This window comes from Photinus pyralis, unplaced genomic scaffold, assembly GCF_008802855.1.
Source record: "Photinus pyralis isolate 1611_PpyrPB1 unplaced genomic scaffold, Ppyr1.3 Ppyr1.4_LG10, whole genome shotgun sequence".
Lineage (NCBI taxonomy): Eukaryota > Metazoa > Arthropoda > Insecta > Coleoptera > Lampyridae > Photinus > Photinus pyralis.
In genome coordinates this window covers 19,332,402-19,346,670 of record NW_022170250.1, presented here as the reverse complement: position 1 = coordinate 19,346,670, position 14,269 = coordinate 19,332,402, and the positions used below count along the sequence as shown (strand labels likewise).

Sequence of the window (14,269 nt, the reverse complement as noted above, 5' to 3'; positions counted from 1 at the left end):
GACGAAGATTGGTGTTCCGGTTTGTATTCCGTCACCGATCTCGACTTGAGCCAAAACAGACTCACTCACCTCCCGTCGTACGCATTCCGCTGCGCCAAAGCGCTGACCAAGCTGAACCTGCGCGACAACCTCATCGAAACCGTCGACACGCGCACGTTCGACACCGTCTTCAACTTGCAGCACCTGGACCTATCCAACAACAAACTGCGACAAGTCCCCAGCAACAGCTACGACAACTTGTGCAGCGTCCTAACCCTAAACTTGGCCCACAATCTCATCGTCTCCCTAAATCCACTCTCCTTAATCGCCTTTCGAGGACTGAACAAGCTGGACCTCTCCTACAACCAAATCGAGATCATCGAACCCGACGCCTTCCTCGCGAACCACAAACTCGTAAGTCTCAGCGTCAGCTTCGGCTGCGTCAAGGCGGCCACCTCCTGGATCGCGTCCACCAACTTAGTGGACGGAGCGAAGAAACCGGGAAGCGCGATACATTTACCGGAACAGTTGAGAAACTTGGCGAGGATCGAGTTCGACAGCTGCGGAATGACGCACGTCGACATCGACTGCAACCTGAACACGTCGACCGTCGCGAAACTCGTCGACGATTCGAAGACTGACGCCTGGACGACGAAGACCGATGATGATATCGCACAAGTCAAACAGTCAATTACAGACTGACGCCTGGACGACGAAGACCGATGATGATATCGCACAAGTCAAACAGTCAATTACACATTTTATTCATTAAGTATTTTTAAGTTACAAGATATTTTTTAATAAAGTATTATTCTACAACCAGAAATAGACTATTAATTTTTTTACTGCAGTTACTGCAGTATAAATATTTGTTCCTAACGGGACACAACCTGGAGCATCCTATTGAGGAGTGGTTTTAAAACAATCGCTGAAGATGGGCCCCACGGAACGCTCCAGAACTCCATGCGTCAACGTTTTAGTGCGGTTCTTTGGCCTCCCAAGCTTCCTCTGCAATTTGACTTTCCTGTTTTTATTGACGTCGTTGCACTCCTAGTGTACTTCGACCACTCCTTCCACACCTTGAACTTTCATGAATTTTTTTGTATTTTTTGAGTACGTACCGCGGTGTTTATCTAATTTTGATTTGCTCGGATTCCTCGCATTTTTCAGTTTTTTTGAGCTGTTGCAATTTTTTTTGGTTCTCAAGCTTCATTAATCATTCTGCCTGTTTTGCATCTCCCTCGTTTCCCCTCGTGCCACTCTAACAAAGAAGGTGAACCGTGAAATCGGCACAAATTTGACCAGATTCTTCGGTTCGCTCGACAATGGCATTGTTTGGCGTAAAATGGATCGAATCATCTAAGTAGGCTTCAGTACTATCATTTCCGAGCGAACCGAAGGTGAATTAGGCACAATCCGAACCACTTTCGTGCTTTTATCGCTTTATTTTCAAGAAATTGACTTGGATTGTGCCGAATTCACCTTTGGTTCGCTCGGCGATGACATTTTGTGCTGGTAAATTGATCAAATGAATGAAATAGTATTCAGTACAATTATTGCCGAGCGAGCCGAAGGCGAGTTCGGCACAATCCGGCCTGCCTTCTTGATTTTTTCGCTTTACTTCAAAGAAATTGGGCTGGATTATGCCGAACTCGCCTTCGGCTGGCAGGGAAATGAAATTTTTTGGCTTAATATTGATCGAATCGACTAAGTAGACTTCAGTACAATCATTTCCGAGCGAACCGAAGGTGAATTAGGCACAATCCGAACCACTTTCGTGCTTTTATCGCTTTATTTTCAAGAAATTGACTTGGATTGTGTACCTTTGGTTCGCTCGGCAATGTCATTTTGTGCCGGTAAATTGATCAAATGAATGAAATAGTATTCAGTACAATTATTGCCGAGCGAGCCGAAGGCGAGTTCGGCACAATCCGGCCTGCCTTCTTGATTTTTTCGCTTTACTTCAAAGAAATTGGGCTCGATTATGCCGAACTCGCCTTCGGCTGGCAGGGAAATGAAATTTTTTGGCTTAATATTGATCGAATCGACTAAGTAGGCTTCAGTACAATCATTTCCGAGCGAACCGAAGGTGAATTAGGCACAATCCGAACCACTTTCGTGCTTTTATCGCTTTATTTTCAAGAAATTGACTTGGATTGTGCCGAATTCACCTTTGGTTCGCTCGGCGATGACATTTTGTGCCGGTAAATTGATCAAATGAATGAAATAGTATTCAGTACAATTATTGCCGAGCGAGCCGAAGGCGAGTTCGGCACAATCCGGCCTGCCTTCTTGATTTTTTCGCTTTACTTCAAAGAAATTGGGCTCGATTATGCCGAACTCGCCTTCGGCTGGCAGGGAAATGAAATTTTTTGGCTTAATATTGATCGAATCGACTAAGTAGGCTTCAGTACAATCATTTCCGAGCGAACCGAAGGTGAATTAGGCACAATCCGAACCACTTTCGTGCTTTTATCGCTTTATTTTCAAGAAATTGACTTGAATTGTACCTTTGGTTCGCTCGGCAATGTCATTTTGTGCCGGTAAATTGATCAAATGAATGAAATAGTATTCAGTACAATTATTGCCGACCGAGCCGAAGGCGAGTTCGGCACAATCCGGCCTGCCTTCTTGATTTTTTCGCTTTACTTCAAAGAAATTGGACTGGATTATGCCGAACTCGCCTTCGGCTGGCAGGGAAATGAAATTTTTTGGCTTAATATTGATCGAATCGACTAAGTAGGCTTCAGTACAATCATTTCCGAGCGAACCGAAGGTGAATTAGGCACAATCCGAACCAATTTCGTGCTTTTATCGCTTTATTTTCAAGAAATTGGCTTGGATTGTGCCGAACTCACCTTTGGTTCGCTCGACGATGACATTTTGTGCCGGTAAATTGATCAAATGAATGAAATAGTATTCAGTACAATTATTGCCGAACAATCAGGCCTGCCTTCCTAATTTTTTCGCTTTACTTCGAAGAAATTGGGCTGCATTGTGCCAAAATCGCCTTCGGCTGGCCCGGCAATGACATTTTTTTGGCGTAAAAATGATAAAATCAGTTAAACCTTAAACAGGCTCGTCTACGCGCCGGCCCGTGTGGCGCAGTTCAATTAAAGCTGGACTGCGGTACTAAAGATCCCTGGTTCGAATCCGGGTTCTGTCATGGATATTTGTAAATGTATAGCGGGTTGGGTTGGTACAGCAACCTTGGCTGAAACCCCGCCCACTCAAAAATAAAGGTAAAATAAAATAAAATAAAAAATGATTAAAATAAATGTAATTATTGCCGAGCGAGCCGAAGCTCAGTTCGGCCATTGTATATAACCCTCGGCACAATCCGAGCTACTTTCGTTCTTTTCATTCATTGCTTAGAAGACATTTCCTCGGTTGTGCCGAACTGGTCTTGAATGTTGACGATGACGCATAATGTGCATGAGCCTATGACGCGGTCCAGGGTATCATATTTCACAAGCATTTCGAACTAGTGGTAATGTGGGCATAATCTCACCCCTCAGAAGAGGTGCGTAGTCCCTCGTTCGGAACATGTCAAACTACAGATACATTTCATTTTGAACCACAAATTGTCACATATTCCTATGTACAGTAATTGCCGTTCCGTATGATCATCTTTTTAATACAACAAGTATTGGTAGTATACATACAGCCTGTACATAAGAAAATGACGTCAATCCATTGTGAGTTAATGAGTGTATGTTCAGAAATTAACATCATATTCGCCCCCTTCCCTTTTAATTTTTATTCAGGGTGTAACGGTGACCACAGCAACTACAGTTTCTTAGTGAAGCGTTTGCTTACGCGTCTTGATTATTATGTAATCTATGTAAAAATCATTTGAACGAATAAACAAATATATCTATGTCATACTAGACCAAGGCTAGGAAAGGTGAAAAATTGCTTACGTCCACAGTTTAAATTTTTGGTTCAGATTCCTCAGAACTGGTGTCTTTCTGTTTAACAATAGAGAGTAATAACCCATTTTGGATTCGTTTTCTAGGAAATTCATATTTCGGTACAATTCCATTGATTTTAGTTAACCTACGTCCGCGTTCATTTATAATCAAGGCTTGTTTGCATAATGTTCTGTTGTTAATATTCATAAATTCAAAACCGGGTTTATTATAGGTGCATTGCAAAGAAGAAACCTTTTGCACGCTTCCTTTTTGAAACGACATTTTATTTACCTACCCTCAGTATCGTAATCACTGGACATTTTATTTTCCAGTTATTTTTTCGACAAAATTTATCGCTTTCTTCTTGATAAGAACTCGGAAGTTACTTTATGAGTTGTTATCCAACTGAATGTCATTGAAATTGACAATAAAAATAGTTGTTTTCGGACATTTTTGCGCGCCATTGTTTATTTTAAGAACTTCAAATTGTTTATTCGATCTACTACGAACAAATTCTGTGAGGCTGCTTTTGGGAGGGCTTGGCTGTAGTAACATGCTACGTACAAAATTAGCATTTTTATCGGTTATTCGCCCATTAGCTTTAATGGCGTGGGACAGTGTTTTGCAAATGTGGTAACGAGGAAGGAGGTGTGTTTATTGACGTACCTACACACATCTGAGAAAAAATTCAAAAGTTGGAATTTTGCAGAGCTCTTCCCTTGGGAACCATAGAAATACGAATATGTCTGCTTTAATTAGTGATAAAAGCATGCAATGATGATTGTGATGATTGGATTGCGAAATGCACCAGAAATCAGTTAACGCAACATAACGTCAAACTAATAGCGGGGGGAGGTGTTTTGATTTTTAAGGTTTCTTTATAGATTTTTGAGGGAAATATATATATATATATATATATATATATATATATATTGCCTTTACAAAACTGGTATATACTTCAAGTTCTCGTCGCCAAACAAACCAACGAACCCAACTTTCACTTAATTCTCAATTTGCGTAGATAGGAAAAGAGAAATAATTTTGTTTTACGTAATGACCTCGTTTAGTACGCCTAGGAGCTTCCGGTACATGAACTGTCAACACGTCCTCAAAGGTCGGTGTAAATTCGCAAATCGGAGGCACCACGTAACAGCTCGATTAAATAAATTGCGTAATTTTTGATAAAAAGTGCAATGTGGCCAATAATGCGGTCACGATGGCTAATTTAAAGGGTTTATCGCTCCGAATGATATCATTTCATAGATGAATCAATTATTGGGGACCAATGTCAGTATTAATTGAATGTGGTAACGAAGCTATAAATAAAGCAACTGAATTTGAATAAAACGTCACTTGTTTTGTACATTTTTGGTTTATTTTAAATATGCTAAATTGTTTACTCAAACTGCGCATAGAGGCTTGATGAAAGGACTGGGAATTAAGAGTTTCTATGCAGAAACTTTTATTTTTTCATAAAATCTATGTACTAACTGTGTTTGCAGAAGATAAAAAAAGTTGCTTGTCCTCCTTAAAAAAGGTGTTAATGAGTAGGATGTGGTGACCTAGGGATCATTGAATATGCAAATAGTCCCGACTCCAATCGGGAAAAGACTTTTCGAAGTGTTTGGCGACACTGCAGGCGTGCCCTGACGAGTTGGTCAGGTCAGGGAATCCAAATTGCTATAGCACACACCCTCGGATCTTCAGCTTTGAACTTGAGCATTGCGAAATTATATTATTAAGACGCAATAAAAAGCATGTTGGAAAAACAGGCGGCAAAAAAAACGCTATAAATACTCGATTATATGTTAGTTAAGATAGCGGCAAAAAAATATAATATAGTGAGGAAAAAGTGGTGGGGTTTTTGATTACCAAGTCAAAGCACCGGGCTATTTATAGTAGCTGCAGACGGTTACTGCAAACACTTCCACAGTAACTCGCTATACTAGTGCAAGGTCGAATTTTATTAGACGTGTATTTCTTTTTTACTTTAAAAAAAGTGTGTGACTTCTTAGGTTTTCTTCAAAAATGTAAGAGCAATGTGATTTTGTGTTTGGCTTGATCTAAAAGGTGTGTATTTTGTAGATCCAGGTGACATTATGGAATCGTGGTACATCTACAATCCGTTGTTGGGCGTGACCAACATTCGAAAGATCGAAATTTCTGCCGATGAGTGCATCGAGAATGTCCTGCAGGAGATCGAAGGGAGGATTTCGAAGGGATGTTCCGGGTCCATCGAAGAAATTGAAAATTTAATCCTGCAATCGCAGAGTGAGAGCGACAATCATCCCCAAACCTTTGGCCCGTTTGGCAAAATTAAGCAGTTGTACTTGATATGCAACTGGGAGACTTTGGGGGAAGGTTTGCTTGATGGTTTTGATGATTTGGAAGGTCTCTACGTGCGTAAAAATTCTTCTTTGAGAAGCATCGAGCGTGGATTCTTTAGGAACAAGAGCAATTTGAAGAAGGTGGCCATTAACAATTGCAAACTGGAACTGGAACCGGGTATGTTGAAAGGCATGCCTAATTTAAAGGAACTGGATTTGAGCAGAAACCAAATTGAAGAATTGCCAGTCGGTTTACTCACCGACGTTCCCGACATTGAAACGCTGACATTAGCGCATAACGACATCAGAAGCCTATCTACGAAGGTGTTTTACGGACTTCCACTCTTGGTAAATCTCGATCTGAGCTTTAATCGTCTCCAAGGTTGGAACGACGAAGCCTTCTCCTACGTCAACATGCTTCTCCATCTCAACATCAGCAACAACGCGATAAAGGAGCTCACGCCGGCCTCTTTCAAGAGACTAAACTCTCTCGTCACCCTCAACCTGGACGGCAACTACCTCGAGAGTTTAGAAAAGGACAGCTTCATCGGTTTACCACGCTTGGACCACCTCAGCGTCAACAACAACAAGCTCCAAGAAATCGACACCTACACCTTTGATGCCATTCGCAAACTCAAGGTTTTGCTATTGGAAAACAACGAAATTTCCATCTTCGGCCCCGAAGTCTTCCACAATTTGGGCAAGGTCGAGTTTTTCACCTGCAATCGCAACAGCACCCCCAAACTCGAACTCGATACCTTCAGAGGCTTCTCGGGGGTAACCACTTTACACCTGACTAACATGAACATTGAAACCTTGGACGAAGATTGGTGTTCCGGTTTGTATTCCGTCACCGATCTCGACTTGAGCCAAAACAGACTCACTCACCTCCCGTCGTACGCATTCCGCTGCGCCAAAGCGCTGACCAAGCTGAACCTGCGCGACAACCTCATCGAAACCGTCGACACGCGCACGTTCGACACCGTCTTCAACTTGCAGCACCTGGACCTATCCAACAACAAACTGCGACAAGTCCCCAGCAACAGCTACGACAACTTGTGCAGCGTCCTAACCTTAAACTTGGCCCACAATCTCATCGTCTCCCTAAATCCACTCTCCTTAATCGCCTTTCGAGGACTCAACAAGTTGGACCTCTCCTACAACCAAATCGAGATCATCGAACCCGACGCCTTCCTCGCGAACCACAAACTCGTAAGTCTCAGCGTCAGCTTCGGTTGCGTCAAGGCGGCGACCTCCTGGATCGCGTCCACCAACTTAGTCGACGGGACGAAGAAACCGGGAAGCCCGATACATTTACCGGAACAGTTGAGAAACCTGGCGAGGCTCGACTTCGACAGCTGCGGAATGACGCACGTCGACATCGACTGCAACCAGAACGCGTCGAGCGTCGTGAAACTCGTCGACGATTCGAAGACTGACGCCTGGACGACGAAGGCCGATGATGATATCGCACAAGTCAAACAGTCAATTACAAATTTTATTCATTAAGTATTCTTTTGCTATAAGGTCTTTAATAAAGTATTATTCTACAACCAGAGGTAGATATTTATTTAACCTTCATGCATTGGGTTTAATATAAACATTTGTTCTTTCATGACGTGCTTACCAGTCCGAAAGGAGGAATATGATGTGGGGAGCGGTTTTAAAATACTACCTTCCTGGAGATGAGCCCCACGGAGCGGTCATAAGATACAAACAGTAAAGATACGAATTTCGATTTGGAGCTCTAAAAAATCAAATCCACCGACTTCTTCCGCTCTTCGCTCTTTGTCCTCCCAAGCTTCCTCCGCAATTTGGTTTTCCTCTGACATCGTTGCACTCCTAGTCGACCACCACTTTCACAACTTGACCTTTCAAGGTCTGGATTGTGATTGTACTGAAGCCTATTTATTCGATTCGATAAATGTTACGCCAACAATAAGTTTCTAAGGCGAGTTCGGCACCATCCTGGCCAATCTCTTCTAAGTCAAGCGAGAAGGCACGAGAGTGGGGGTCTCCATCCCCCGATTTAGGTATTCTTAGCGTTTCGTTTACGCGTTCTTCAGATTTGTCTGAAAATTCCTTAACCCATGATTCGTTTCCTTCACGCCCATATCGCATCTCCCTCAATTTTGGCGTTTTTTCACGTCTATCTCGGGCCTTTTGCAGCATCTACCAGGATGGGATCGTCGTAAATTCGTCGTTACGTATTCCTCTCGATCTTCTTTTATATTTCTCTTACCCCTCTTCTTTGTCATCATCAACATTTATTTAGTATTAGGCTCCATTGTCTTCTTAATTTTACTTGGTTGTTTCTGCTTCTTTCTTTTCACCTTTTCATGGCTTCTCAAACCCTTGAGACTGCTTTCCTTCATTTTCTTGAATTTCGAACTGTTTGAAATTATGGATTCTACAGGCCACATTCTATAAGAAAATTTTTTTCCAGGTCGATCTGAGACAATTTTTTTTTCGGGGCTCAAAAAAAGGCAGTGTATAACCTTCCTTTTTTACCAAAAATCGACTACACCAAAATTTCTCGGGAAAACACTTTTTCTTATTAATTTGGGTGCGTAGAATCCAAATCAATTCGTACTTTTTCGATCAGACTTCTCAATCAAAAGTTATAGACTAGAAACCAATTTCGAAAAAAAATTCAAAGGGCTGTAACTTTTGAACTAGTAGCCCAATCTTGGAACTGTTTGAAATTATGGATTCTACAGGCCACATTCTATAAGAAATTTTTTTCCGGGTCGATCTGAGACAATTTTTTTTTCGGGCTCAAAAAAAGGCAGTGTATAACCTTCCTTTTTTACCAAAAATCGACTGCACCAAAATTTCTCGGGAAAACACTTTTTCTTATTAATTTTGGTGCGTAGAATCCAAAACAATTCGTACTTTTTCGATCAGACTTCTCAATCAAAAGTTATAGACTAGAAACCAATTTCGAAAGAAAATTCAAAGGGCTGTAACTTTTGAACTAGTAGCCCAATCTTGGAACTGTTTGAAATTATGGATTCTACAGGCCACATTCTATAAGAAAAATTTTTTTCCGGGTCGATCTGAGACAATTTTTTTTGAGGGCCTCAAAAAAAGGCAGTGTATAACCTTCCTTTTTTACCAAAAATCGACTGCACCAAAATTTCTCGGGAAAACACTTTTTCTTATTAATTTTGGTGCGTAGAATCCAAAACATTTCGTACTTTTTCGATCAGACTTCTCAATCAAAAGTTATAGACTAGAAACCAATTTCGAAAAAAAATTCAAAGGGCTGTAACTTTTGAACTAGTAGCCCAATCTTGGAACTGTTTGAAATTATGGATTCTACAGGCCACATTCTATAAGAAATTTTTTTTCCGGGTCGATCTGAGACAATTTTTTTTTTCGGGGCTCAAAAAAAGGCAGTGTATAACCTTCCTTTTTTACCAAAAATCGACTACACCAAAATTTCTCGGGAAAACACTTTTCTTATTAATTTTGGTGCGTAGAATCCAAAACAATTCGTACTTTTTCGATCAGACTTCTCAATCAAAAGTTATAGACTAGAAACCAATTTCGAAAGAAAATTCAAAAGGGCTGTAACTTTTGAACTAGTAGCCCAATCTTGGAACTGTTTGAAATTATGGATTCTACAGGCCACATTCTATAAGAATTTTTTTCTTCCGGGTCGATCTGAGACAATTTTTTTTTCGGGGCTCAAAAAAACGCAGTATATAACCTTCCTTTTTTACCAAAAATCGACTACACCAAAATTTCTCGGAAAAACACTCTTTCTTATTAATTTGGGTGCGTAGAATCCAAATCAATTCGTACTTTTTCGATCAGAGTTCTCAATCAAAAGTTATAGACTAGAAACCAATTTCGAAAAAAAATTCAAACGGCTGTAACTTTTGAACTGTAGCCCAATCTTGGAACTTATGGATTCTACAGGCCACATTCTATAAGAAAATTTTTTTCCGGGTCGATCTGAGACAATTTTTTTTCGGGGCTCAAAAAAAGGCAGTGTATAACCAAAATCCAAAATCCAATAATACCAAAAATCAAAAGTCTCATCTTCATTAAACCAAACTAAATTCAACGGTGAATCGTTTACGTTGGTAGTACCGTTGATGGTCTGTGATAGTACTGATCAAGATGTATCAAATAGTTATGTAACTTACAAAAATTACGGTTTTTTAAATTAAAAACGTAAGTTACGTAGGTTTCATAAAAGACATAAATTACATAAAACATATTTTTTCTGGCCGCAGTTGATTCATTTCATGTATTTGTGTGGAACATGAGGAGGTTTTTGTCCCGAACAAGGTTTCCCTGATAATATTTAAATTAACAAAATATTTGTTGGGTGTTTTAAAAGGTGTCGTTTAAAAGTGTGTTTGTTGTGTGTCTCACAATCGCAATGATCAGATTGAAAATCTTTAAAATCGTTATGTTTTACAAGGTGTTGTTTAAGATATCTCTGAGTATTTGTTCCATAATCACAATGAGCGCATTTAAAATCTTTATAATTGGTATGTTTTAAAAGGTTTCTTCTTCGCTTCTTTAGGTGCGATTTTAATCAGTGAAACGACATCATTTCCACGTTACCAAAAATGTGTTACTAGCAAAAATTAAATTTGGTATTAAACAATACAAATTTGTTTGCACTCACGGGGTTATTTTGACTCTGATTGTATAGCTTAAGGACGAGTCACGTGGTACCGTCTTAGATCATTTATATGATCTAAGGGTACTGTCCATGGGTTTACAGCTCAGAGAGCAGCTCACTTCCAGTGGCGGAGGGATGTAATGAAAAGTTAGTTACTATGGTTTTTATGACTTAAAACAAAATTACGAAAAGTGTTTTTACTGCTGTCATAAAAAATTAAAGAGATAGATATTACCATTGAATAAGTAAATAATTGCTTATTCAATTATATTACTGAGTTAATTCTACTTTTCAATTTTAATTGCTGCACTAAAAGGGAAGTTACCAGTTTTAAGAGTTGAAACACCTTGTATATCGAGTGGGCAGCTGCAAAAGAAAACATCACGGAGTAGCTAATGCAGCCACATCCATATGACATGTTGAATGTATAAACATTTTACAAAATTTTGAATTAAATTGTTAATTGCTACAGGAGTGTCACATGCAGGCAAAGTAAAGCTTATTTTTCTTTAATTTAAAATTACAAAGTAATGGAAGTTACACGATCAAGTAAGTTAACTGTTATTCAACATAACCTCAATGTTAAATTTCAGACTTTCTTCAGTTGCTCCCTTCAATAAAGGAGGCAATAGCCAAATGCGACTTTATAGTAATTGACTGCGAATTAACCGGTTTAAATACGGTAAATAATATCAACGCGTTCGACACCCAAAAACAGTACTACGAGAAAGTACGGCGAAACTCGAAGGACTTCTTAATTATTCAGTACGGCTTATGCATGTTCAGGTATGACGTCGACAAGAAAGTCTACAAACAGCAAGGGTACAACTTTTACATCTTTCAAACTGGCGCAAATAAGTTCGTGCCCGATCATCGATTTTTGTGTCAGTCGTCTAGTTTAGATTTCCTATCCGGTAGTGGATTCGATTTTAATAAGCTCTTCAAGGAGGGGATCTCGTACTTGAACTCGAACGAAGAGGAGAAATGTCGCGCCTCGTTATCGGACGCGCAGAAAGTACGCGCCAATAAACTGCACAACAACAGTTTCACCCCGGAAAAGTGCAACCAGGCGATAAACGACGAAGATAAGGAGCTCGTCAATAATATTTTGTGAGTGGGCGAAGTTCCACGAAATTGTTGGTTATTTTTGTTTTAGCAACGAAATACGCGATTTTATAGCGAGCGACAAAGAAGAGCACGTCCTTCCGAAATGTAACGCGTACATTAGGCGATTGGTTTATCAACAGGCGGAGGCGAAGCTCGCGAATAAAGCCAGTTTGGAGACTAGGGCGTTAGAAAATAGGGATCACGTGCTTGTAGTAACCCGATTAAAGTCGAAGGAGGACAGAGAAGCGATGAATCGAAAGGTCGTCGAGAGGGAAGAGGAACAGCTGCGGCAAAGTATCGGGTTTGCCTCTGTTATAAAAGCAATTGTCGAATCTGTTCGTTTTCCCATTTTTTTTTAGTGTAGCTAATAGGAATTTTTTAAGGGGAAATTGGTCGTCGGTCACAATATGTGCCTGGATCTTCTCCACACAATTCATCAATTTTTGATTCCTTTGCCCTTCGAATATCAGGAATTTAAGGAAATTGCTCATTATTCGTTTCCTAAGTAGTTGTCGCATCTTGAAATAGGAATTTTTTAATTTTTTTCTTTGCAGAATATTGGATACGAAGTACATGTCTAGTACAGCGCCACTGAGGGGTTTGATCGATTCAACAGTCGTGGCTCATTTGCTGGCCACTGTTCAGAAGGAACCCTTTAAAATTCCCGATATAGGTATGTAGGGTGAAGCTGCTTTTTTAGCGCCCAGCATGGGGCCTGAAGAATTTTCTTGTTCTTAGGCCCCATGCTGGGCGCCAAAAAACCCTTCCTGTAAAATTGATTGTATACTATTATTTTCGATACAGAAGTTGAGGAAAACCTGGAGGGATACACTCTTGACAACACCAAGCAACACGAGGCGGGCTACGACGCGTACATAACCGGCGTTAGTTTTCTAGCAATGTGGAATTACCTACGTAAGTCACGATTATTGTTTGTGCATTTGAAGCAAATGAAATGTTGTAGACACCTTAAATGGACAAAGTGAAAGTTACCCAAACTTTTCGCTACTAGATCCATACTGTAATAGGTAAAGAAATTCTCAGGTGTGGAATTCCAATTTGTATTACTAATGTTTAGGTTATTCCTGATGCGGTTGCAGGATTGTCCCTATATGAATTTAGCGGGAACGGACGGTGAGTGAGTTTCGTGGTGGCATAATTGCACGCAATTGTTTTTTAGTGATCCCCAGTAGGGAACATATTGTGTACCTGTCATTTCCAAAGACTTGGAAGCAGAATGACATTTTCCAATTGTTTAGCCCGTTTGGTATGGAATTCCGCGACGAGTGGGGGAGAGGTTAAGGATTTATTTTAGGTAACGTATTCATCGCTTGGATTGATGACCAGTCGGCCTACATTGCTCTGCAAAGACGGGATCAGATTTCAATTGTTTTAAGTACACTTTCACAAAGCGAAACTTACACGATTATGTCTTACGCGCAACGTCAAGCGCATCTTGCGGGTGATACCGGTCTGGGTCTACTACCGAAACAGAGGACGAGAGCGGCGAGTGAAATCAATCCGTCTGTCAAGAAGAGGAAAATGGTTAGCGAAGGGTAAGATTGCGAAATTTGTTTAAATAAAATATAAATCTGTTTGTCCATCTAGGGGGGGTATTACAAAGGAGAAGGTAACCCTCAATTTAACCCCATTTGTAAATAAGAAAACAAAAATTGAAAAATCTGCTCAGAAACAAACTTTTGACGAGCCTAGTGATTGGGAATGACTATGTAAAGTCAAATAAAGAAATGCAATACATGTGACTCTTTATTTAACTTTCTTACTAAATGCTACTTCGAACTTTGTAACTCTATGTCTACTTTTAAAAGACAATTCTAATTTTATGCCTCTTCATAGAAAATAAATCTCTTACGCTCCTGAAACTTTACCGGCATTATACTAACATACATACATACAACTATACATCGCACCCGAACGAAAATAATATGGAAGCCAAAAGTTATTTTGGTTGCATAAAATTAGGCGCCCTTAAGAAGATGGCCGGCAACACGCCATACGTACTTTAGTACTTAATATCATTGAATAAGTAATTACTTTATTGTGGCGACCGTGATAGGACTTTGCGTTGTAGATTTTCGTGATTTATGTCACATTACCGTTTCGGTATAAACGGACCGTTTTGAACTAAAGATCTTCGCCTATCGGTAATGACTTATAAATACTTGAGATGGAGCAATAAAAAAAAGTACGCCTCGCCGTCGGTTTGCACGTGAGTTTTTTGAAAATTGCTCACATTCAAGAGCTCGTAGCCGGAAAACGCTGCGTGTCTTTGAAAA

At 40.1% G+C, this 14,269-nt stretch overlaps 3 protein-coding genes across 3 annotated transcripts; all 3 read left to right on the top strand.

Annotated features, from left to right (window-relative positions):
• Positions 1 to 805, top strand: LOC116162416 (insulin-like growth factor-binding protein complex acid labile subunit; the record flags this gene model as incomplete). The annotated part of the gene is made up of 2 exons (XM_031476030.1): positions 1 to 657; positions 719 to 805. Coding segments are annotated over 2 exons (690 nt in total), but the record flags the coding sequence as incomplete, so codon positions are not given.
• A 3,998-nt stretch (positions 806 to 4,803) lies between these two features.
• Positions 4,804 to 7,778, top strand: LOC116161308 (insulin-like growth factor-binding protein complex acid labile subunit). Its single transcript, XM_031474622.1, has 2 exons — positions 4,804 to 5,923; positions 5,979 to 7,778. Exon 2 carries the CDS (start codon positions 5,993 to 5,995, stop codon positions 7,727 to 7,729), a length of 1,737 nt encoding a protein of 578 aa, XP_031330482.1. The 5' UTR covers positions 4,804 to 5,923; positions 5,979 to 5,992; the 3' UTR covers positions 7,730 to 7,778.
• Positions 7,779 to 11,125: 3,347 nt separating this feature from the next.
• Positions 11,126 to 13,730, top strand: LOC116161307 (poly(A)-specific ribonuclease PARN-like). The gene is made up of 11 exons (XM_031474621.1): positions 11,126 to 11,414; positions 11,459 to 11,975; positions 12,022 to 12,307; positions 12,356 to 12,477; positions 12,527 to 12,645; positions 12,777 to 12,887; positions 12,937 to 13,000; positions 13,051 to 13,106; positions 13,153 to 13,239; positions 13,288 to 13,528; positions 13,581 to 13,730. Exons 1-11 carry the CDS (start codon positions 11,396 to 11,398, stop codon positions 13,696 to 13,698), a joined length of 1,740 nt encoding a protein of 579 aa, XP_031330481.1. The 5' UTR covers positions 11,126 to 11,395; the 3' UTR covers positions 13,699 to 13,730.
• The last annotated feature ends 539 nt before the right edge of the window (positions 13,731 to 14,269 follow it).